This window comes from Mobula hypostoma, chromosome 29 (genome assembly GCF_963921235.1).
Source record: "Mobula hypostoma chromosome 29, sMobHyp1.1, whole genome shotgun sequence".
NCBI lineage: Eukaryota > Metazoa > Chordata > Chondrichthyes > Myliobatiformes > Myliobatidae > Mobula > Mobula hypostoma.
The window spans coordinates 25,767,939-25,790,483 of record NC_086125.1 but is presented as its reverse complement, the minus strand read 5'-3'; the positions used below and the strand labels follow the sequence as shown (position 1 = coordinate 25,790,483).

At 43.4% G+C, this 22,545-nt stretch overlaps 1 protein-coding gene across 3 annotated transcripts in view; it reads right to left on the bottom strand.

Moving 5' to 3' along the window:
* The window catches only part of camsap3 (calmodulin regulated spectrin-associated protein family, member 3), a 245,721-nt gene that overhangs the window by 36,884 nt on the left and 186,292 nt on the right, over nucleotides 1-22,545 (bottom strand). For 2 of the 3 annotated variants that reach the window (XM_063035961.1, XM_063035963.1), the window contains 4 exons: nucleotides 10,820-10,958; nucleotides 8,866-9,005; nucleotides 6,439-6,532; nucleotides 3,711-3,759 (listed from right to left, as the gene is read on the bottom strand). In XM_063035961.1, coding sequence (XP_062892031.1) covers nucleotides 3,711-3,759; nucleotides 6,439-6,532; nucleotides 8,866-9,005; nucleotides 10,820-10,958 — 422 coding nt within the window. Of the gene's footprint in view, nucleotides 1-3,710; nucleotides 3,760-6,438; nucleotides 6,533-8,865; nucleotides 9,006-10,819; nucleotides 10,959-21,402; nucleotides 21,451-22,545 lie in introns of all 3 variants that reach the window. The other variant, XM_063035960.1, reaches the window with a different exon arrangement.

Below are 22,545 nucleotides of genomic sequence, written 5' to 3'. Positions count from 1 at the left end.
ATGACTGGTGTATAATGACACCCAGGTCTCGTTGCACCTCCCCTTTTCCTAATCGGCCACCATTCAGATAATAATCTGTTTTCCTATTTTTGCCACCAAAGTGGATAACTTCACATTTATCCACATTAAATTGCATCTGCCATGAATTTGCCCACTCACCCAACCTATCCAAGTCACCCTGCATCCTCTTAGCATCCTCCTCACAGCTAACACTGCCGCCCAGCTTCGTGTCATCCGCAAACTTGGAGATGCTGCATTTAATTCCCTCATCCAAGTCATTAATATATATTGTAAACAACTGGGGTCCCAGCACTGAGACCTGCGAGGTCTTGCTACAACATTACAAAAACATCGTTCAGGCTACGGTTGGAGTACTGTCCGCAGCTCTGGCCGTTACACTATAAAAAGGATGTGACCGTACAGGAGAGTCACCAGGATGCTGCCTGGGCTAGAATGTTTTAGAAATGGGGAGGGGGGTGGCAGGTTCGTTATGCTTTCCTTGGAGCAGGAAAATCATAAACACGAGGGATTCTTCAGATGCTGGAAATCCAGAGCGACACACACAGAATGGCGGTGGAACTCAGCAGGGAAGCCAGCATCTACGAAGGGGAATAAGCAGTCAATATTTCAGGCCAAGACCCTTCATCAGGACTGGAAAAGAATGCAGGAGCCAGCACAAGGAGGTGAGGATGAGGGGAGGAAGCAGAAGCTGGCAGGTGATTGAGATTGGGTTTGGGGGGAAGGTGGGTGGGTGGGGGCAGAGATGGAATAGGAGCTGGGGGGTAATAGGTGGAAAAGGTACAGGGCTCAAGAAGGAATTTGACAGGAAAGGCCATGGGCCACAGGCCACAGAAGAAAGGGAAGGAAGTGGGGCATCAGAAGGAGATGTTGGGCAGGTGAGGGAAGAGAGGGGAGTCAGAATGAGTAATAGAAAAAATAGAGAAGGGGGAAAGGGAGAGAAATTACCGGAAGTTACAGAAATCATTGTTCATAATGTAGGGTTGGAGACTACCTAGACAGAATAGATGAAGGGTCTCAGCTAGAAATGTCAACTGTTTATTCTTCTCCATACATGCTGCCTGGCCTGCTGAATTTTGTGTGTGTTGCCCCGGCATTTATTGTCCACCCTTAATAAATCCTGATCTGAGGCAGAAATCAAAAAGGCAGCTGTGTTCTTGGGTCTTGAGTCACATATCGTCCAGACTGGGGAAGGACAGATTTTCCTACCTGAAAAACATCAGAGAACCAACTTGGGTTTACAGTGATTTTCTAGCAGTTCCATAGCTACTCTCACCAAGACTAGATTCTAAAATCCATGATTCATTCAATTATGTGAACTTAATCACGGTGGGATTTGAAATTGCATCTCTGGATCAATGGATCTGAATTCTTGCCACCAGTCCAGGAAAAACACTGCCCAAGGAGGTGGTGATGGAGTGAAGCTTCCTGAGGTTAGGACCTGGGTGGTGATGGATGGATGGCACAAATTATAGCGGTCGAGATGTTGGGGGTTATAGAAATAGAGGAGTTTGTGGGGATTGGAATATAAAATGCAATGGTACAGCGGGTAGTGCTGCTGCCTTTCCACTCCAGAGACCCAGGTTTGATCTTGACATGGGGTGCAGTCTGCACCTTCGCCCGTGACTACGTGGGTTTCCCTTGGGTGCTCAGATTTCCTCATGAATCTAAAAGGTATGTCAGTATAGGTTATTCCATTAGTATAATTAAACCCTGGAACAAGAGATTCCAGAGGAAGGGGGTTATTGATGAGAATGTGAGGCACAACAAATAAAACGGCAGAAAGGGATTAATGGGACAATCCCACTGGGCAGAACATCCTCCTTCTATGGTGTTGAAATGACAAAATATGGAACAAGGATGGGAATATTTAAATTGAGGTACTAGAACTTAGAACAGTACAGCACAGTGGTGGCCCTTTGATCCATGATGTTGTGCTAATGATTTACCCTATCCTTCCCTCCTGCATAACACTCCAATTTTCTTTCATCCATGTGCCTACTTAAGAGTCCCCTAAATGTCCCTGTTTAATCTGCCTTAAACACTACCCCTAGCAGCATGTTACATGCACCCATCACTCTCCATATAAAAAAACCTACCTCAACATCCCACTTATACTCTGCTCCAATCACCTTACAATTAAACCCCCTCCTATTAGCCATTTCCACCCTCAGAAAAAGTCACTAGTTGTACATTCTATCTATGACTCTTATCATCTTGTATACCTCTCATCCTCCTTCACTCCAAAGAGTGAAAGCCCCAGCTTGTTCAACATTTCCTCATAAGACACAGCACGCTCTCCAATCCAGGCAGTGTTCTTGCTAATCTCCTCTGCACTCCCCATCATGCTTTCATGGCCTTCCTAGAATGAGGTGACCAGAACGGAACACAGTGAACCCCGGGCTCTGATAATCAGCCCAGCAAACCTCAGCAGAACGTTCCACATTCCCCACTCCACCCTCTGCCCAGTGCTTGCTTATGTCCGATGCTAATTTGCTTTGATGGAGACATCAAATGCACTGATGATCTCTATAGACAAATGTAGACTCTGCAAATCAAACCGTACGTTCAGGAATAGGAGCTGGGTTTCTGAAACAGCTGTGTGTCTCCACCAACCAATAAAAACTGGACTTTCAGCAATATAATCAACGTTCTGGGAGTAAACATGAACTATACTAGCAAGGATCCATTTTTTAATGGGGCCTCCTCCAGTCTCTTGGGCTGAATAAATCTACAATTGGTCACAAAGATCTGATGGATGCCGTTATTCTGAGGTAATTATCCTGATCTGATTGCCAGTTCAAACCACGTGGAATGGAGCAACATACACAAAATGCTGGAGGAACTCAGCATCTATGGAGAGAAATGAACAGTTGACATTTTGGGCCAAATCCCTTCATTAGGACTGGAAAGGAAGGGGGCAGAAGCCAGAATTAAACGGTAAGCAGAGGGGGAGGGCGTGAGTGTAAGTGTAAGCTGGGGGTGATATCACGGGGGGTGGGCGGGGCAGCGAAAAAAGGTCTCACAGAACTTCCAGAGTAAGGAAAAAAATTTCTTCAGGGTAGACATACCAGGCAGTGGAGCAGCAAGATGGAGACCAGATCTGTTCTCATCCTCTCTTGTACATCTTACAAATAAAAGCTTGCCATTCTCCTCTCCCACTTTTAGAGAGAGACAAACGCCCATTCCTAGAGACGTCCAAAGTAACAATCCTTCTACCCATGTGGAGTCTTGAGCACACAAGGTTCAAGATCAAATATGGAACTAACCTCTTAGATCGACACACGAAAAGACAATTGAAAAGTTGGGGCTGCAGCAAAAATTTAACTCCTCATGTGTTGTTTTTGTAAACCCGGACTTCAGAATTTCTTTCGATTATGAAGATAGGTTAAGTGAGGTAGGGCCCAGACATCTGATGGGCTGAACCACTTCCCATGTTGCAGGGAGATGCGAGGGTGGGGTTAGTTGGAAAGAGCTTGCACGGTATGATAGGCCGAATGGCAACCTCCTGCTGTGTTCTGTAATTCCACAATGGAACCCCTAGACCACCCCAACAACTGTTAGAGGTACCGAGTGTGAGTGGCTAACAGGGTGGCCAGTCCCCTCCTGCTTTGTACCCTGTGTGTACTTAACGCAGATATGACCTGGGAGGTTCTCCTCTGCTGTAAGGACCACCCAGACTGAAGACCTACCTGCCGCTGTCAGCTCCAGTGGGTGTGTTGGGTCCACTCGCTGGCAGATCTGCAAAGAGACACATTGGGTTGGTTCCTGCTGCCACACATCCCAACGAATCACAAAGGCATCCCCTCGAGCTGAGGGGAGTCAGTTCCTCCCATCACAATTTGGAGAGGATCATAACCCATTCCATCCCCTTTATTATAAATACAGGAGATTATAGGATGTCTGGATCACAGGAGGTTGAAAAACACTAGAGATAATAAGACCCCCAACCCCCACTTATTATCTCATCTTCACCATCAGACCATAAAACATAGGAGCAGAATTAGACCATTTGGCCCATTGAGACTGCTCCAACAATCCACTGCGGCTGATTTATTAACCCTCTCAACCCCATTCTCCCGCCTTCTCACCATAGCCTTTGATGCCCTTACTAATCAAGAACCTATTAACCCCTGCTTTGAATATAGCCAATGACTTGGCCTCCACAGCCGCCTGTAGTAATGAATTCCACAGATTCATCAAACTCTGGTTAAAGAAATTCCTCCACATCTCTATTGTAAAGGGACAGGCTTCTATTTGGAGGCTGGGCCCTCTGGTCCTAGACTCTCCCACTTTATGAAAATTGCCAATAATCTGTCACTTATATTGACAATACAGTTGAGAATATAGGTGGATATTAGTAAGTTTGCAGATGACACCAAAATTAGTACAGTAGTGTGGTGGACAGTGATGTTGCCTATGGTTACAAAAAGATCACAATCAATTGGGAAAGAGGGTCCAGGAAAGTCAGATGAAATTTAAGGGTCAAGGATCAACTTTATTCACCATCTACATTTACATGTATTAGGAATTTGCTGTGGTGTGTTGGCATGACATGCAACTGAAAACAACATGATAATCATAAGAATGAGGAAATATATAAAAAAATAAACAGAGGTTAAAGAACAGATATGGAATAAAATGAGCATAAATACACCAATACCAGCATGTATTTACGACGTAAACAGCATTATAAAAAGTGTTTTAAAGTGTGATGCAGTGACAGGGGTAATAGACAGAGGTGGGGCCAGTAACTAGAATGGTTAATCATATTAACTGCATGGGAGAAGAAACTTTTAAGATGGCATGAAGTTTTGTTTTAATAACCCTACGACACTTTGCAAATGGGCACTTTTGGAAAAGGTTGTCTGTGGAGTGGGTAGTGTCCACAATGATTTTCCTGCCCACTTCATTGTCCTGAACCACGAAGTCCTGCAGTGATGTTAGACTGCAGTCAATTTACTCAGATAAACGTGAAGTGATGCATTTTTTGAAATTAAAAGCCAAAGCAAGACTTGCACTGTGTATTGCAGGGCCCTGGAGAGTGCTGTAGAACAGAGAGACCCAAGGGTACAAGTCTAGAGTTCCCTATGACTTGTAGCACAGCAGACAGTGGAGAAGAAGGCATATGGCAGGCTTGTCTTGGACCAGTGTGGCACTGAGTGGAGGAGTTGGGATGTCATGTTACAGCTGCACAAGAAGTTGGTGAGACCGCACCTGGAGCATTGTGTCTGGTTCCGGCTGTCGTGCTACGGGGAGGACGTGATGAAGCTGCAGCAGGTGTAAAAAACATACGGGACTGGAGGGCTGGAGTTAGAAAGTAAGACTGGATAGGTTGGAACTATTTCCCCTGGATCACAAGAGCAATTTAAAAGTTCCATAATATTATGAAGCACATAGATAAGGTCGATGGTCACAAATAGTTTTTCAACTAGGGGAGTCTAAAATGAAAGGGCATAGATTTAAAGTGAGAGCAGAAGGATTTAAAGGAGGTTTGAGGAGCAACATTTTGCACAGAGATGATGGTTTGTGTGTTTAGCAGAGGCAAGTGTAATTAACGCATTTAAGTGATATTTGGGTATGTACATGGACAGGAAACGTTTAGAGGGATATGAGCCAAATGCAGGCAAAAGAAACCAGGTAGGCACTGCGGTCAGCATGGATGAGTTGGGTTGAAGGGTCTGTTTCTGTGCAGTTACCATAGATAGATAGACAGATATTGTATAGATCCCAAAGGAAATCACAGTGCCACAATAGCATTACAAGTGCACAGATATACAAATATTAGAAGAGAAGTAAGAAAGAATAAAAAATAAGTTACCTCCAATAGTTTAGCAGAGAGGGTTCATCACTTCCTCAGCAATAGGTTGACTCAATACAGAGCCTAATGGCCAAGGGTAAGAATGATCTCATGTAGCGCTCTTTGGAGCAGTGCAGTTGTCTACGTCTATTACTAAAAGTGCTCCTCTGTTCAGCCAAAGTGGCATGCAGAGGGTGAGAGACATTGTCCAGAATTGCCAGGATTTTCCATCGGATCCTTTGTCCTACCACAGCTTCCAGTGCCCCAGTTTGGCTCCTGCCACAGAACCAGCCTTTCTAATCAGTTTATTGAGCCTGTTGGCATCACCCGTGCTAATGGTGCAGAGATCCAGCCTCTCAGTTTTTCTGCAACAGGTGTCATGCCTCTGGAATCTGGCTATTCCACAGATTTCATCTTTTCAGTGGAAAGTGCCTTATCTCTAGTCTGAGTACGAAATGAACATACCTCCTTTTTCTTTGTCTTTTTTCATTGTTTATTCATTGTTCTTGATACACTTAATAAAACAGTGATAAACACAAGGTTTTACGCCCCACCTTTGACTTCCAAAGAACCTCTAGATCAATATCACCAGATACAATGCCATGAGAAATATTGCTTACCTTCCAGATCCGAAATCTCTCTTGGTCGGACAAATTCGGGTTTCAGAATTTCAAACCACCAGAACAGTTCAGCCACAAATGTCAAGATGTTAATCTGTGAAGGAAGACAAACATGTGCAATGCATCAGTCCAAATCTCCCCATCTACTAACAGCAGAAGACAAAGGAGAATGGAAGAGGTGCTGGCTACTGGCCCCATTAAACTTATTTCTTTAGACCAAGTACTTGCAAGCCATCTCAGAAGGAAGTTCTCATGTTCTATCTGCCTGTTCAGGTGGGGTTAGCACAACTTGCAGAGTGGAGGAGACGATCTGATTACACCCCCTGATTATGACCACTTCCCATAGACACTCCCCATTCTTTCCCAACATCCCTTCGGACAAGACTCCAGAATGTTCAATAGTACTCAAGATTTTTAAGATGACCTTTATTTGCGACATGCACATCAGAACAACACAACCTACAGTGAAACGTGTCGTTTGTGTTGAAGACCAACACAGTCCAAGGATGTGCTGGGGGCAACCCAAAAGTTTACCAAGCTTCAAGTGCCAAAATAGCATGCCCACAATCTACTAACCCTGACCTGTTTGGAATGTGGGAGGAAACTGGAGCATCCGGAGGAAACGCATAGCGTCACAGGTAGTAAGTACGTAAAAACTCCTGATAGGCAGTGGTGGGAATTGAACCCCGATCACTGGCACTGTGAAGCATTACACTAATCGCTCTTCTATAATGCCATCCACCCCCTTCCACAGAAACCTGCCTCACTGAGGCCTTGATCCAGCTGCCACCCTAAAGAACATCGGTAGATTGTACTTGGTGGGAGTCACTGCTAGAGCTACAGGTCTCTGGGAAAACTAGAAGAAAGTTTGCTACATCACACAGCCATTGAGGTGGTCCAGATCAGGTGAAACTTTGGTCCAGTGTCCTATCTGCCTGTTCAGGTGAGATTAACACAATTTGGAGAGTGGTGGAGATGATCTGATTACCGCCTACCCCCCTAGATTATGACCACTAAAAGGAGATTAAAAGGAAATTTGCTCATTATCCCTGATGGGATTACGGGAACCGAGTCAAACCAGGAGCATCCAAAAGACATAAATGTCTAGAAAAAGTTCTCTCAAAGCGTTGGAGAGGTTGATCAGAAAAAGCTGCAGAGGGCTGCAATCTCAGCCAGCCCTCCCCACTATCGAGGACATCTTCAGTAGGCAATGCCTCATCCATCACGGAGGACCCCAACCACCCAGGACAGGTCCTCATCTCGTTACTACCATCAGGTAAGAGGTATAGGAGTCAGAAGGTACACACTCAATGTTTTAGGAACAGCTTTTGTTAGACTATTAAGTGTCTCCTCGTATGGTAAGGTGGTCTTGACCTGACAATCCTTTCATCACCTCCCCTCTCTATCCACCCTGTCACCTGGCTTCACCTATCACCTGCCAGATTGTCTTCCCCACCCTCCCCCTACCTTCATATTCTGGGTACTGCCCTCTTCCCTTCTAATCCTGATGAAGAGTCTTGGTCTGAAATGTTGACTGTTTATTTCCCTCCATAGATGTTGCCTGAGCTGCTGAGTTCCGCCAGTATTTTGTGTTTATTGCTCCAAACTTCCATCATCTCCCGAATCTTGTTATTCCTCTTTTGTAACTTCTAGTGATTTTTATGTTGTAGACATAAAAATTGTCACAAGATATGCCACTGATAATTCTAAAGATGTCATGGCTTAGTAGGTTAGTTGGTCACATGGGGAACTCCCCCATGGACGGTCCCAAGCCCAGCTGCGAGAGGAGGGTTGGACATGGGGATGAGGATAGCAACCCCATCCGTAAAAACCCAGCACTACAGAGACGCCAACAGAAGCTCCAAAGTCCTCACCCCTGGAAGAGGAAGGATGCACCACCTAGGGTTACACCTGGAGACAATGTGAAAGACTGGCCTAGGACAGAGGACTCGGGTGTGCTGCTGTCAACAGCCTATGCCCCAGTAGGGGTGACGGAGGGGTAAATGTAACTGGGCTCACTGGGCCAGAAGGGCCTGTTACCATGCTGTATCTCTGAACCTGGCTCTGATTCCGAATCTCGGAGAAATTCTACCAATCCCATTCCGGAGTTATTCACCTATAATCCATAGATACAGATTTATTTATATTTGCATCATTTATTTATTTAACATGCCTACATCAAAACACACAGTGAATGGCAATGTGCATACTCTTCCACATGCCATTAGCAATCCCTGCTCACCAGGTTTAACTCCTGTTCTGGGTGAGAGTTACCACATGGAAGGACAGCAAAGCAGGAGACGCCTGTAAGCCTGGGATGAGCCAGCTAGTGCCTAGTCCTCGTTGATGTCACCCATTGACCTCTCCACTGTCTAGTGCCCCAGGTTACCACTGACTGACATAGCCTCCTGCAGATCAAGCCATTACCTTCAACAGTGGCGGGGTGTAGAGCAGGTCCTCCAGACCCAGGTGAAAGCAACTGCCCAGGTACTCCTGCGTGAAGTCGACAATCAGCTGGAGATTGTAAAGGCTGTCGGCTACGGACATGGTTTCCTTCAGGCAAATGTCTGCAAAGGTAGAATGATAAAGGGAAGGTGCAGAAACATTTAAAAAATAATCATTACAAACACTAGCATGCAAGCAGTAAATCTGAGGCAACCTAAGATTTAAAGGTGAGCTTTATTTGTCATATGTACATTGAAACATACAGTGAAATCCACCATTTTCCATCGTGTTGCTACGGGTCAGCCCCCAAGTGTTACCACAATTCCAGCATCGGCATAGCACGCCCACAATTCACTAATCTGTATATCTTTGGAACGTGGGAGGAAACCAGAGCGATGGGAGGAATCCCACGCAGTCACTGGGGGAACATACAACTCCTTACAGCCGCACCAGTGCTTTACAGACAGCGGTGGGAATCAATACTCCAACGGTGATTGCTGCCACTGTAAAGTGACTGTGCTGACTGCCACACTATCGTGCAGGCGCTCCGCGTTCCTCCCACTTTCCAAAGACGGACGGGTTAGGGTCAGTGAGTTGTGGGCGTGCTATCTTGGCACTGGGAGCTTGGTGACCCTTGTAGGCTGCCCCCTGCACATCTCAAACCGAGCTGGTCATTTACACAAAACAATGCATTCCACTGTATGTTTCGATGGGCATGTGAACAAATAAAGGAAACCTTTCATCTTTATCCCTTTTAATCTTTACCTTGATGTTGGTTAGAATCAAGGTAAAAGTCAAGGTATCATTTATTCTCCAAGAATATGTACATCACAACACTGGTTTTTGATCAGTCTTTGTTTACATATAGTTTTTCATAAATTCTTCTGCATTTCCTTATTTCCCTGTAAATGCCTGCAAGAAAATAAATCTCAAGGTAGTATACGGTGAGATGCAAGTACTTTGATAATAAATTTACTTTGACTTTCACTTTGGATTTACAAGAGATCAGCTTTGTTATTGTTTTTCTGCATAGGTGCATTTCCAGATTCCTATGAAATCCCTTTCCTACTGCTGAGAATCCCATCAAATCTGCCGCCTTTAATGCTACAGTTTAATCCCACGCTGGTGGATTGTCCCAAGTTCCGACAGAGAGTGTTTGTTGCAATATTCTTGTTTTACACAGGACAACAGAACGCTAAAGGCTTAATGAAATACAGAGTGAACTTGGAAAAGTCCTGCTTTAGGATTCAAGAGAGAATTGTCCAAGAACTTCAGAGGTGAGGTGGGAAATGAAAAAAAAAGTCAGGGTGCTTTCTGGACAAATTAGGGGGCCCCAGCGAGTTCCAGGGTCGGAGGTCTATGCGAATCCAGAGTTGGAGATCTGGAATTCAAATTCCCATAATTGGCAAGTGCTGGGGTTGATGCTGAACGACACCGGGGGTCGAAGGACCAGCACTGTGCTGTCCGTGAAGAGCATTCTGACACGGAGGTATGGAGGCTCCAGTGCACAGGATCGGAAGCAGCTACAGAAGGTTTCAGGCTCAGGCAGCCCCATTACAGATACAGCCCTCCACAGCATCAAGAACATCCAAGGACCCCCAACATCGGGACATGCCCATAGCTCATTCCTACTGTTGGGGGAGGAGGTACAGGAAGAAGCCTAAAGAAACACAGTCAACATTTTAGGAACAGTTTCTTCTCCTCTGCCGTCGATTTCTGAATGATCCATGAACGCTACCTGGTTATTCCGTTGCTTTTGTAACTTAGAGCAATTCTATGTGCTTGCAGTGTACCGTTGCAACAGGAAATTTCACAACATCTAAGTGACTGATTTATAAATACAATCCATTTAGGAGGAATGCCCACCCACGCACCGTGCCCACGTTCACCTCATTTTGCTTGTACCCGTTCCCATTAACCCACAATGCTCACTCACCTTGCAAACGCAGCACATCGGGACAGTAATGGTGTATGAGGGCTGCCATTGCACATCCATTGGCAAGGTCCTTCAGCTGTGTTACTGAGGGAAAGCAGGGAGTCTGTTTGCTCAAAACTTTGTCCTTCCTGTAACGAATCTGGTCAGAGGGGAAACACAATCTCAGGTTTGGAAACAGACCGAGCGAGGCGGGTATAGCGGTGGGGTTCAAGAGGGGAAACTGCTGCCAATAACAAGGATTGAAATAGCCACTAGTATGTTTTACTTTCCGGAATAAGCAGCCCAAATGGACAAAACTCAGACCTTTCCTTCAGCATGTCTGGCGACATATGCATGGGAAAATTTTCTCAAATTACAGCTTTGGCATCCAGTACAGTGGACTGGTTGGCCAAGAACAAGGTGAGAAAATGAGAGAAAAATTATAGGGAAGCTGGAAACAATTTTTTTTCAAATTACCACTATTAAAAGTAAGAAGTGACCGGGTGGAGCGTGGTGCATTGACAAGCTAAAGGGCCCAAGTCCTCCATCGTTAATTCTGTAGAATAATGTGCCTGTAATAAGTGGGCCCATCATGAAAACTGTCTTAATTTATTAACAACAACTTCCTTTAACCTCTCCCAGTTTAGTCAAGAGGGCCATGCTCCCTTCTTAATGCTGCTATCAAGGAGGTACAGAAGCCTTAAAGTCCCACAGCACCAGGTTCAGGAACAGTTATTACCCTTCACCATCAGGCTCTTGAACCAGCTTGGATAACTTCACTCACCTCAACACTGAACTGATTCCACAACCTATGGACTCACTTTAAAAAGGACTCTACAACTCATGTCTCAGTATTATCTATTTATCTATTTTCTTTGTATTCCCACAGTTTGTCTTCTTTTGCACATGGGTTGCTTGTCAATCTGGTTGTGTGTAGTTCTCCACTGATTCCACTGTTTTTCTACTGTGACTGCCTGCAAGTAAACGAAGCTCAAGTTTGTGTATGGTGAGAAGTACAGACCTCGACAAATTTACTGTGAATTCTATTGGGAGCCGGTCTACGCATTGAGGAGGACCAGTGAACCTCATAACTAACTTCTTACTTGTGTCAGCGTCACAGCTATGCCAAAGCTAAAATGAACAACTTCACGCATATGCAGCACTGGCGAGATACTTTATTTATTTACTTAGCGATACCGCGGGGAATAGGTCCTTCGAGCTGCCCCACCCAGCAACCTCCTAGTCAACCCTATACACAGGACAACTCACAATGACAAGTTAACTTACTAACTGCTACGCCTTTGGGCTGTGGGAGAAAACCAAAGCACCTGGAGAAAACCTACGCATCCTATGGGGAAAACGTACAAACTCTTTTCAGAGGGCAATGGGATTGAAACCTGAACTCCAACACCCTGAGCTGTAATAGCATCCCGCTAACCGCTACACCACCTTGGCGTCCTTTGTTGTAGAAAGAATCTGCTATGCAAGTGAAGGTGCAGAAACATTATTAACTAGCAGGCTTCAGATGCTCTGAGACATAATACTTATTTTAATAAATAAATGCATCCAAATAAATAGCAGACCAAAAGGACTGGAACCCTGGGTCCCACACCACCAGGTTCAGAAGCAGCTATTACCCTACAACCATCAGGCTCCTGAACTGACATTGAAAACTTCACTCATCCCAATGCTGAACTGATTCCACAACCTATAGACTCACTTTCAAGGACTTTACAACTCATTATTATTTATTTACCTTTTTAAAATATAATTTGCATGATTTTTCATGTTAGTTGTTTGTGAGTCTTTGTTATTTATAGTTTTTCATAATTTCTATTATATTTATTTGCCTTCAATAATCATATCTCAGGGTAGCATATGGTGACATATAGTACTTTGCTAATAAATTTATTTTGAAATACTTTCAGGGACACTCTTGCATAAAAGTACAATACATTAGAACTTTGTTAGCAAAAGGAATCCCATCTTTAAAAAGTAGTTCTTTTAATCTAATGTCTACCTAATAAAATTCTAATACTGCACAATATTGACTGAGTGGGTTTAGTGGTTTCAAGGGCCCTTAGTCCTTTACTTTAAAGAAAAGCAGTCTATCCACATTTTAATTCATAACTTTGATCACTGACATAGAATTTGTCCACTTGCACAACCACACACAAGCAACCTCTGAAAGGTCAAAGTTCAGGGTGGAGTGGCCTTAAGGCACATAGCGAGCTCCTTTCCTTCAGCAGGTCATGTGACGTATACACAGGAAAACAGGAGGCAAATTTCTCTCAAATTACAGGTTTGGCTTCCAGCTGGCTGGTTGGCCAAGAAAAAGGTGAGAAATCGAGGGAAAAGTTACTGGAAGGCTGGAAAACAAACTTATTTTAAATATTCACGATTAAAAGAAAGAAGTGACTGGGTGGAGGGGGTGCTCAGCTGAGACTCAAGGATGATGAATGCGATTATGAAGTGAGTAATCATACTGTGAATCACAGTGTGATCCTCTGCAGCGTACAATCTGCTTTAAGGGCAACTCTATAAAGCATTTGCAAAGGTATTAGACAATCTGGGTCTAAAGTTAAACCCTGAAAATCCCCATGAAAGAGCAATGTTCTGGAATTACCAACACCACAGGGAATCCATGAACATAAAGTGGTTTTTTACCACTGCATTCTGAGGGGAAAACTGTGAACGGAAAGTAATGGACAGTGATTTCATTTTTATTTAGAGATACACCATGGTAACAGGCCCTTCAGACCCAATGAGCTGAACCTCCCAATTACACCACGTGACCAATTAACCTAGTAAACCATACGTGCTTGGAATACGAGAGGAAAACCGAACACCCAGAGGAAGCCTAAACACGCACGGGGAGAACGTACACACAGCAGCAGGAATTGAACCTCGATCACTGGCATCATAACAGCGTTACTCTAAATGCTATGCCACCACACCATTTTCACTCTCCAAAAGATTATTCAAAAGAATACACAAAGGAGTAAGTTTTGATTCTGGGTTTGCGAATTAGGCCTAATGTTCAGGGTCCAATCAGTGGCAAGTCTGGAGTTGTCAAGGCCTAGTGTTTGGTGATCAGTGTGTCCTGGGATCAATGTCGAGGGGTAAACCAGAAGTCAGCTAGCTGAAGCCCATTCGGCAAATCATTACGAGTGCACCGGTGATGTTGAAACCTAATGTCTTCAGGCCTGATGCCAGAGGCTAATGCTGGGGCTAAGAGAGTGAGCGAGTGAGTGAGTCACTGAGGGCATGCGATATTGGCGCCAGAAATGCATGGCAACACTTGCGGGCTGCCCCTGGCACACCCTTGGGTGGGTTGGTTGTCAACACAAGCAATGCATTTCACCGTATGTTTTGATGTACATGTGATAAACAAACTTGAATCTCGTAACTTAGAGCAGGAGGACCCATGTCAGATACGGATGTAGCAGTTATTGGGTCAGAGTCAGAGCAATGGTGGCTGGGTTTTAATTTCCTACCTCAGCAGACCTCAAAATCCAAGCAGTAAATGCTGAGATGGCTAGCAACATGCACAAGGGAGAGTTGGAGCTTGCAGCCCAATGTACAGGAGGTAGGAGACAGTCCTTCTCTGACTGTGCAGGTCTATAGAGTGGAGGTGAGACACAGGTAGGTAACCGTGGGATACCTTCGACATAGCGCAAGAGCGCAATGGCAAGAACAGAACTTTCAATGCGTGTAGCCAGTGGGTTCCTGCTCAGACAAGTGAGCCAAAAAGTGGCAAATGGCTGTCAGTCCAGATGAGTAGGATGAGTTCAATTTTGGGAAGCCAAACTGGGGTAGGATTTTCACAGTGAACGTTAAGGCCAAAGAGAGTGTAACTGGATGGCGTGGGCTCATTGGGCTAGAAGGGCCTGTTATCAAGCTGAATCACTAAATAAATAAATATAGTTAGATAAATAAATAAAAGATCTTGTACTTCAGATGCCAAAGCCAAACTTTTAAAAAAAAAATCCTACAGCTTTTCCAGAAAAGTCTTAGTGATTAGTGAGCAACTATCTTAACTTCACAGAAAAATAGTTCAAGCGCCCACTCACATTACAAGTTCCAAAAATCTCACTAATACTCAAGGGAAGGAGCAGGAATGGGGGACAGTCTTCACCCGCCACCCCCAACTCCAGAGAAAATAAATCAAAAATTAGAGGGCAGAGGTTTAAGGTGAGAGGGGGAAATTTTAAAAGGAACCCAAGGGGCAACTTCTTCACGCAGAAGGTGCTGTATATGGAACAAGTTGCCAGAGAAAGTAACTGTGTCCTTTCAAAGAGCCAACTCAAGGATAACAGAGTGTTTAGCCTCTGGTCTTGCTCTGGTTCGAGAAGGTGAGGGATTTGTTCTCAGTTTCATGTCGTTACATCATAACAACCATCCAGGAGATGCCTAGGTAAATCAACCTTCAATGACTAAACTGAAGCATATTTACTTTACGCACAGAATCACCATTATCTGCCACACACTGCATTCTCTTGGACCAATTCACCCATTTTCAGTGGGGCATGTTCTGTTTGCTCTTTTAAGACAATCAACAGAGAAAATTGACTTTGCTCGCTGTACTATGAATTGTTTGCAGAATCATAGTTCTGCCTACAAGCTAGGGCTCGATAAAGTGGAATCAATAAATGTCTCTTCTACAAGTGCATTCAGAAAACAGTTGTTACCTACCTTTGAAGGCCTGATCTTACCAACAGGCTATTTAAAGAAATAAACCAATCATAATTTGTTCCAAGGAACACACATAAAATGGTGAAGTAGATCAGACAGCATCTATTGAGGGAAATAAACAGGATGTTTTGGGCCGAGAGTCCTGAAGAAGGGTCTCAGAAAAAAACACCGACCATTTAGTCCACTCCATAGATAATGTCTGACCAGCTGAGTTCCTCCACCATTGTGTGTGTGTGTGTGTGTGTGTGTGTGTGTGTGTGTGTGTGTCGCTCAAGATTTCCAGCACCGGCAGAATCTGTTCTGTCTTTGAATGTCTGTAATTTGTTTCAGCATGCTTTGATTTGCATTGCTATGGCTTTTTTTTTTGTTCAGACAAATATTTTGACCCATTTGGTCGAGTCAGTATATCAATTACAAATAAAGACGAAGGGCAGGCCTCAGAAGAATAAAAAAGGAAATCGATACTTAAAACAGAAAAGGTGATAGTACAGGCAGTTCTGAACCTTTCCACAGCTGCCTGTCCTGGCCTATTTATTTATTATTATTATTTGTTTATTTTTGTACTTGCACAGTTTCCCTTATTTTGCACATTGGTTTTTTGTCAGCCTTTGTTGATTGGTTCTTGATTAGTAAAGGTGTCAAAGGTCTTGGGGAGGAGGCAGGAGAATAGAGTTGAGAGGGATAATCATCAGCCATGATGGAATGGTAGAGAAGACTCGATGGGCCGAATAGCCTAATTCTGCTCCAATGCCTTATGGGATTGATAGGGTTTCTCAATTTGAAAACTGTACGGACCATCTTTTTAGACTTAATTCTATTTGCCTTCAGAATAACGAATATATCAAATTTAATTATTAATTATTAGCTATTGGATATTCCCATAGATGTGCGTGAGAGGGTAGTAGTGGACTTTTAATTGAGAGAAAACAGAAATGGGTTAAACTTTTGTTGGTCACATTTGCTCAGAAAGATTGCCCACGGTTCCACAGAAATGTGTCCATCTAAGAAAACAGAAAATGCTGGAAATACTGGGCAGAAATCCACTTACTAATGTTGGATTGGTGTGTAAAATTGATATTTTACTTGTAGTTTAACTTTCCTATGTTTGCTTGTATTTTTATATAATCACCTATATACATGTAATTGCTCAGCGGATATTCCAGTATTTTATACACTTGCTTCTGTATTTTTCTAGAGACTTTCATTTTCAGTAGCAGTTGCCACATCACGTGAATCAGGATATTTTAAGGATTAATTGTTATCACTGGAATTTTGTTATCTCTAGTCCGAGTATGAGACAACCATAACTGTTTTTTCTCTGTCTTATCAATGTTCTCTCAGCTCTCTTGTTCATTTTTTGTTCTTTTAACACTCTAATCAACAAGTTTTATGGCTATTTCCTGACTTTGGAAAACACTAAATTGTATGCTGCTCTGACTGTAACACTTTATTCTGCATTCTGTGATTCCTTTACCCTTGCACCACCTCAATGCACTGTTGTAATCAAATAATTTGCATACCAGACAGTCTTCCCCTGCACCTCAGTACGTCACAATCATAAACCAATTTAAATTCCCATTAAGCTCTCACAGACTAAACGTGGTTAAAGTTAACACCAGTCTCAATTCGAGCAAATTGTAATGAACATGACAGAGATAGGACTACGAAAGTTGCTTGTAGCCAATTAAAAACAGAGGTTTTGGGGATGAGAATTAGCTCTCTATTCAAACTGAGCACTTGCACAGATTAGAAAGAAATGAATATTGGAGTCCAAATGAGCCTCCTGTATAAATGGCTCGGAACAGGGGAGGCAAACACCTCTCTGCAAAATTCAATACCAGTGGGTTGGCTGTTTCAAACCTTGCACAGTTCAACAACTTAAAACATTAATTCAATACAATGCTCATTGTTTCTACTTAAAAGGAGGAACAACAGAGTGGGTCAATAACACCGCAAGACAGTAGTTACAGCATTCCAGTGGAAACGACCAAAAGGAACTCCCATGCTAAATCCTGATGTGATGAATTGAACGGTGCATGCATTGAGATGGAAAAGGACACTCATGGTCACACTGCAAGCCTAAAAGGTACAGCATGGAGCACAGAAACAAAATCAAAAACGGATTTATATGTGATGTGAAAAAGTAAAACCCCATTCCACACAGGACTGCATTATTCCTTCATAAAATACAGTTGAAAGGCACTCCTTTACAAATGTTCTAACAGACATTGTAAGAGGATAAACTGGGCACCCAGGACATGCCCTCTTCTCATCGCGAACATCAGAGTGGAGCTACTAGAGCCCAAAGACACACGCTCAATGTTTTAGGAACAGCTTCTTTCCTTCTGTCATCAAATCAGTGAACGGTCCATGAACCCAGGAACACTACCTCACCATATTTGCCCTCTTTTGCAGTACTTATTTTTATATGCATTTTTATTACAACTTATAGCGTATTTTATGTATTGCACTGATCTGCTGCCACAAAGCAACAAACTTCATGACATAGTCTATGTCAGTGATAATAAACCTGATTTTGGTTTGGTTTGGAAGAATGCCTGGTCAGTTGCCTCTTGTGTTGCAGGTACCATTTTCCCTGATGCATTTCATTCTGCGTGTTCACTTAAATGACTGATGTTATCCACCACAGTGACGACTTGAGAGAATTGAATTCACCGAGAAACTCCATAACCACCAGAGTACCCCTACAACCACACTGACTGCAGAGGCGTTGAGTTTCAGTCATAGTGTCACCGTGCAACCCCTGTAAAATTACAGAGTCTCGTGCAAGGTCTTAATTTACATCAATGGCCTGGGAAAGAAGGGAAAATGGAGCCTCCCGCAATGCCCCCTCAGCAGTTTTGTCTGTTACACCTGCTGGAACTTCACTGGGCATGTTGTGTACACAAACTTGTACACTCAATTCATACTTGTATGACTTCTACACATTCCAAAACACTTTTCTGCCAATAAGGCAGCTTTGAAATGTTGTTGCTATGGTAATAGCAAAGCTGCAGTAAAAACTTGCACAGAGCAATATCCCACAAGTGGGCAAAGAGTAAATTAATCTGCTCGAGGCGACTTTGGCTGAGGGAGAGTCATTGGCAAGGGGTGGTGGGAGTTGAATGGTGCAGTGTAACACTTAGTGTCTCAAGGTTACCTTGAAAGAATGAACAATTGTTCACTAATTTAAGTTAAAGAGACCAATATTAAACGAAGACATATATTTTTACAATTCTGCAGCATTTCACTCAGTGTTTCAACAGCAGTCTTTTTGGCTGCTTCAAAGCCGGCTTCTGTTAGGAGGTGGTCAGGCTTGTCTGTAGGTGCAAAATCTATCTAAGCAGTTCCTATCTAAGCTGATGGGCTCCAAGCAAAGAACTATTGATTGGAGGGAGTGAGAGGCCTGTCTGTGTGTGAGCTGGTGAGTGGGAAATGGTTTTTAATATAGTTGCTGCTAGTATTGCTCTGCTGAACATTGTGGGCAATGCTGTGTTGGCTCTGGAATGTGTGGTGACACTTGTGGGCTGCCCCCAACACATCCTTCGGTTGTGTTGGTTGTTAAAACAAATGATGCATTTCACTGCATGTTTTGACGTACATGTGATAAATTAATTAATCTGAAAGACAACACTTCCTGCAAACACTCCATGAGGACTTCATTTGGGAGGATTATGCATTCAAGTAGATGGAACGAGGCTTTACACCACAACGCATTCAACAGATAACCTTCACTCAGCTTCCAATGGCTGCCTTAACCCCAACCTTGAACGGACCTCTTGTACATTGAAGATGAACTCTTGACATCACGATCTATTATTTGATCAAGACGCTTGTCTGTCTGCACTGCATTTCGTCTGTAACTCTATCTACACATTCTACAGTTGTTTTACCTTTGTACACTCTCAATGTACTCAAGTTTTGAGATCGTCTGTCTGGATGGCATGCAAAACTGTATCTCGGTACAAGTGACAATAATAAACCAACCTGCTGACCGCAGATGCGATTGTACTGTCATTGTGCACTCCAGTAAGAGGCTACATGCAAAGTCTTAACTTACATTAGCTTCGAGAAAATTTTTATTGCCACATTTTATTGCTTGACTCATTATAGGAGGATTTGGAAGCTTTAAGAGATGGTGCAGAAGAGATTTACCAGATGCTGCCTGGATTAGAGAACATGTCTTAAAGAGGCTAGGTTGAGCAAACTAGGGTTTTTTCTCTTTGTAGACAAGGAGGATGAGAGGTGTTTGAGAGGTGTCTAAAATAAGAGGCATAAAGCAAGTGGACAGTCAGTGCCCTTTTCCCAGGGTGGAAATAGTTAACACACAGTGGCAACGTTTTGAGGTGATTGAAGGAAAGTACTGGGGGGGGGGAAATGTCAGAGTAAGTTATTTTTTAAGACAGAGAGTGGTGGGTGAATGGAACACACTGCCAGGGATGGTAGAAGAGGCAGGCATAATAGGAGCATTTAGGATAGACACAGGAGGACAGAAAAATGGAGGGCTATGAGGAAGGAAAGGGTTAGATTGATCTTACAGAAGATTAAAGGCCGACTCAACATTGTGGGCCAAAGGGCCTGTACTGTGCTGTACTGTTCTACTGCCTACTCACGAATTTGCAGTTGGCACAATTTTGTTTTCACACGAAGTACAAGGAAGATAAGGGGAGCTTTAAAGCATTAGTCCGGCCCTGGAGAGGAAACGTTTGCATTGTATTATCCCATTACACCACCAAGCCAAGTATTCCTTCAGGCTTTTTCCCAAATTTGTATGATTTTACATTTAGTTCAAGAACTAAGCCCCGTAAATGTATTTCCAACACAGCCTCGAGGGGCTGAGGTTTCATTGCCATCAGGAGGTGATCTGCAGTCTCAACACAAAACAGTTATGGTGCATGAACCCGGGCTATAAATCAGACAATGAGCTCTGTCAGACTTCCTGATACCATCCACCCGAACGTCTGGGCTTCCCTTGCCCAACCAGGAGTCACCTAGAGATTTTTTCATGGGAGTGAAAAAGGATGAGAGGTTAGTTGATTGAGGAGGATAAGGACACAGGGTGGGACAGACCCTTCTGGCCCAACGCGCAAGACCGCCCAGCAACCCACCTATTTTTAACCCCAACCTAATCACAGAAACATTTACAATGTCCAATTAACCTACCAACTGGTAGGCCTTTGGACCGTGGATGGGAACACCCGGAGGAAAACCTCACGGGAAGAACATACAAACTTCTTACAGAGGACGCTGGAATTGAACTCCAAATTCCAATGTCACAAGCTGTAATTGCGTTGCACTAACTGCTATGTTACCACCGAGCCCCGGCATATGTGGAGTGGATAGCTAGCACATTTTTCCCCAGGGTGGAAATGGCTAATACCAAAGGGCATCCTTTTAAGGTGCATGGAGGAAAGTTTATGAATACTTTATATACAATTATATATAAATATATGAATATTTATATATTTTAAATAAGATATACATATATATCTTACTATGTTATAGCATATTTTATCTATTGATCTCTACTGCTGCCACAAAACAAAATATGTCACAACATGTATGTAAGTGATAATAAACCCATTTCTGATTATGATTCTCTCTCCAAAAAAGTCACAAAGACCGGTTGCAGATAAGTACTTCCAGAAACAGAAAGCTCGGCAGTGATGTTTCTGGGTCATTGGCCAGTTATTTCCCAGTAGTAAAATTTCTCACCAACTTGCCTTGTGTTTCTAAGCATGGAAGGTGGGCTCTTTGGATTGACGTTGAGCCAACTTGGGCCAGTTGTTTGAGGAATAATGCAGTCTCATTGACACCCATCCTGCATCAACACCCTCCCTGCAACCACCCACCTCAACACAAAGAAAGAAAATTAAAGACAGATCGATTGAACTAATGAGATACGTTACCATAGGAGGCTTTTTCTCAGACTCCTTCAAACAAAAAGCGATGGCATGCTGAATGCAAATGGCAAAAAAAGAAGCATAAATGCATTTTACTAGACTCAGCCACAAGAGAAAAGAACCGAGATCTGTCAGGTGACCAGCATGCAGTCTGTGCTTGGCTAAACAGGGCGAGACAAGTGAGGAACAGACTGGTGTCTCTTAGTGCAGTCCATTAGTTGTGTTGACATCCAGGGCTCTCACCAACCTCTTCTCAAATTGCACCCAGCAACATCCAATTCATTACCCCTATGGGTTGACCCTACTCAGAAGAGGACAAGTGCGGCCATTTTCTTTATCATAGCAATGCACCCAACAAAAATACCACCCATCTTTCTCTCTCATATGATTTCGCACATCGGTAGCTTTCCGGAATCTTTCAAAATCTTCTAATTCTGCAGCTGGGGAACGTGTTTGACTGGGGGTTTCAGATGTTCCTGATCCTGCCCTTGTGCTCCCAAGCATCCATCATCATGTACAATGGAAGAAGAGCAAGCCAGACCGAGTCAGAGCTCCTTGACCCAGGGGTGCGGAGATCAGCGGCTGCCATCTGCTCCTGCCGTCAGGGCAACAGTAGAAACCAATCAGACTCTGCCCAAGTCACCTGGCATCACAGTCTCTGGACTTACGGAGGAATAACATGCTCATTAAGTAGCTTTCCTCCCCTGAAGTATGACTAAGCTTGTGGGATTGTAGGCAAGTCTTCAATAAGACGGGGGTGTTGAGGAATTGGGAGGTCAGCTGGACATTAAAGTCTGATATTAATTATATTAATCTCCCTTTGTTTTTATCTTTTTCGTGAACAGTTATTACCCTACCACCATCAGGCTTTTGAACTGGCCTAAGTAACTTCACTCACCTCGACACTGAACTGATTCAACAACCTACAGACTCACTTTCAAGGACTCTACAACTCAAGTTCTCAGTACTATTTATTTTATTTGCACTTTTTTTTTACATGCTGGTTGTTTATCAATCTGCTGTTATGTATAGTTTTTCACAAATTATATCATATTTCTTTATTTTTCTGCAAATGCCTGCAAGAAAATGAGTCTATAGGTTGAATATGGTGACATACTATGCATGTACTTTGATTTTTATATTGAAGCT